The 2,730-nt window shown below is 41.9% G+C and overlaps 1 protein-coding gene across 1 annotated transcript in view; it reads left to right on the top strand.

Annotated features, from left to right (window-relative positions):
• EIF3L (eukaryotic translation initiation factor 3 subunit L) overlaps positions 1 to 2,730 on the top strand; it is a 32,907-nt gene that overhangs the window by 1,361 nt on the left and 28,816 nt on the right. Inside the window, exon 3 of the mRNA XM_012814182.2 lies at positions 733 to 943. Within this exon, the coding sequence (XP_012669636.1) occupies positions 733 to 943 (211 nt within the window). The remainder of the gene's footprint in view (positions 1 to 732; positions 944 to 2,730) is intronic.

Below are 2,730 nucleotides of genomic sequence, written 5' to 3'. Positions count from 1 at the left end.
GCCCAGGAGTTGGAGGTTGTTGTGAGCTGTAATGCCACGGCACTCTACCCAGGGGGACAGCTTGAGGCTCTGTCTCAAAAAAAAAAAAAAAAAGAAGAAAGAAAGTCTTGATGGGAAAAAGTTAAGTGATTCAAACCCAGCCCAAATGAAATCTTCTGGGGAGACTTTTGAGGTTTCCTGAAATGTTACAGTGATTTGGCTTAGTATCACGTGTTATTTTGAGTACTTTGTGTGAAATGTTTCATTTATTACCTAAAACAATTCTATAAAATATGTAAATAACGTCTCCTGATACTGAGAAAAAGTGCAGAGAGGCTTAGTAACTTGCTGCAAGTCATACAGTTTGGAGGTGGCAGTTATTCCTTCAAAAAATATTAAGTACCTGTTACCACGTAACTCTTCCTACAGTCTCATCTCATCCCCATTATACCGAACTGTTCGAGGCCCTGAGGTTACAGCTAGATAAAAGACAGATGAGGTTCTTGACCTCCCAGACTTCAGATTCCAAGGGGCAAAACAGATATAAGTAAAAATAACTCTAAGTAGTGCTAATTGTTCTGAAGAAACAGGGAGATTGGATTGGGAGGTTTATATCTCTTGAGTTTTTAAAGCGAAAGTATATTGGTTTTTATTGACTTCAGTTTAGTTTGTGGGGTGGTCATGCCCTTTTGTTCTATCATGCGTGTGGGTTTGAAAACACTCCATAAAGTAGTTGTTGTATCCAATCTGTAGGAGATCCCAAGCAGGACCTTGCTTATGAACGTCAATATGAACAGCAGACCTATCAGGTGATCCCTGAAGTGATCAAAAACTTCATTCAGTATTTCCACAAAACTGTTTCGGATTTGATTGATCAGAAAGTGTATGAGCTACAGGCCAGTCGTGTCTCCAGTGATGTCATTGACCAGAAGGTATACGAGATTCAGGACATCTATGAGAACAGGTATGGGCCACTGGCTAAACTCTTTGTGGATGGGCCTGGTGATACAATTCCTACAAACACGGTAATGTTGAATCATTTTTCTGTGAAGAGTGCTCCAGGGTAGCTTTGTGATTCCTGGGCTTAGGGACATATTTTTTGTTTGTTTGGTTTGTTTTTTGAGATGGGGCTCTTGTCACCCTGCCAAGAGTGCAGTGCTTATCACAACCTTAAACCCCTGGGCTCAGGCAATCCTCTTCCCTCAACCTCCTCAGTAGCTGGGACTACAGGGGTGCGCAACCATGCCCGGCTAATTTTTCTTGTTTTTTTTTTTTTTTTTTTTGTAGGATAATGTCTTGCTCTTGCTCAGGCTAATCTCAGACACAAGTGATCCTACCACCTGAGCCTCCTGAAGTGCTAGGGTTACAGGAGTGAGCCATTGTACCTGGCCAGGGACTTGTAATTTTTTTGGACTTTGTATCTCTAGAGACTTGTACAGGACCTAAAATGTTATTGCTATTAATTCTAATAATAGCAATTTACTGTTATTATCAGAATAAATCAGTATTCATGGTGCTTTTCCTGTATTTATGCATTTATTTTTCATAGTAACCCAATGAAGCAGGTACTGTTTTTCTCATTTTACAGATGAAAAAATAGGAAGCAGTAAATAATCACATAGTTTTCCAGTTTGTGAGGGTTTTTTTTGTTTTTTTGAGACAGTCTCATTCAGTCACCCTGGATTTGGGTGCCATGGTGTCATAGCTCACAGCAATCTCAAACTCTTGCGCTCAAGCCATTCTCTTGCCTCAGCCTCCCAAGTAGCTGGGACTACAGGCACCCGCCACAACGCCCAGCTATTTTTAGATATGAGGTCTCTCTCTTGCTTAAGCTGGTCTCAAACTCCTGAGCTCAAACAGTCCACCCGCCTCAGCCTCCCAGAGTGCTGGGATTACAGGCATGAGCCACCATGCCCAGCCAGTCACTTAGCTAGTTATATGGCTGTGCCGAGTTTTGAACCTGCACTTTCTGACACCAGAGGCTAATTTCTAAACTGCTGTATAGTTTCTCAGTGCATATCAGGGTGAGCCATGATCTAGAAGCTTTTAGGGGATTTGCCTTACCTGATAGGCTTTAGAGGTAAGAGAGATCAGTCAGGGATGGGCTAGTCAGGGAAGATTTCACCAAGGGAGTACAATTTAAGCATGTCTTGGAAGGTTAGAGGAGAGAAAGCAAATAGAGGGCTTTTGGATCAGAGAATAAAAGGTAATCTCTGGTGTATGTTTCCTTTATCCCCCAGGTCTTTCTAGTTAGATGTGTATAAATTAGTGCTGATCAATAGGAATTATGTTTGCCATGTGTTGAAAAAGTAAAAAGAGGTAAAAAAGTTTACCTAAAATAATTATTTCCACATATAATCAATATATTTTTATTTATTTATTTATTTTTTGAGACAGAGTCTCACTATGTCACCCTTGGTAGAGTGCCCTGGTGTTACAGCTAACAGCAACCTCCCACTTTTGGGCTTAAGCAGTTCTCTTACCTCAGCCTCCCAAGTAGTTGGGACTATAGGCGCCTATCACAACACCCAGGTATTTCTTTGGTTGCAGTTGTCATTGTTTTAGCAGGCCTGGGCTGGGTTCAAACCCCCCAGCCTAGGTGTATGGGGCTGGCTGACTAAGCTATGGGTGCCGCGTATAATCAGTATTTTAAAACTAATGAAATATGTGATCAGAAAAGTAGATCCAGGCTTGGCGCCTATAGCTCAACCGGCTAAGGCGCCAGCCACGTACACCTAAGGTGGCGGGTTC

This window comes from Otolemur garnettii, unplaced genomic scaffold (genome assembly GCF_000181295.1).
Source record: "Otolemur garnettii isolate 467f Iridium unplaced genomic scaffold, OtoGar3 scaffold00007, whole genome shotgun sequence".
Lineage (NCBI taxonomy): Eukaryota > Metazoa > Chordata > Mammalia > Primates > Galagidae > Otolemur > Otolemur garnettii.
The sequence above is the reverse complement of the archived record's forward strand: the minus strand, read 5'-3'. Positions and strand labels throughout refer to the sequence as shown.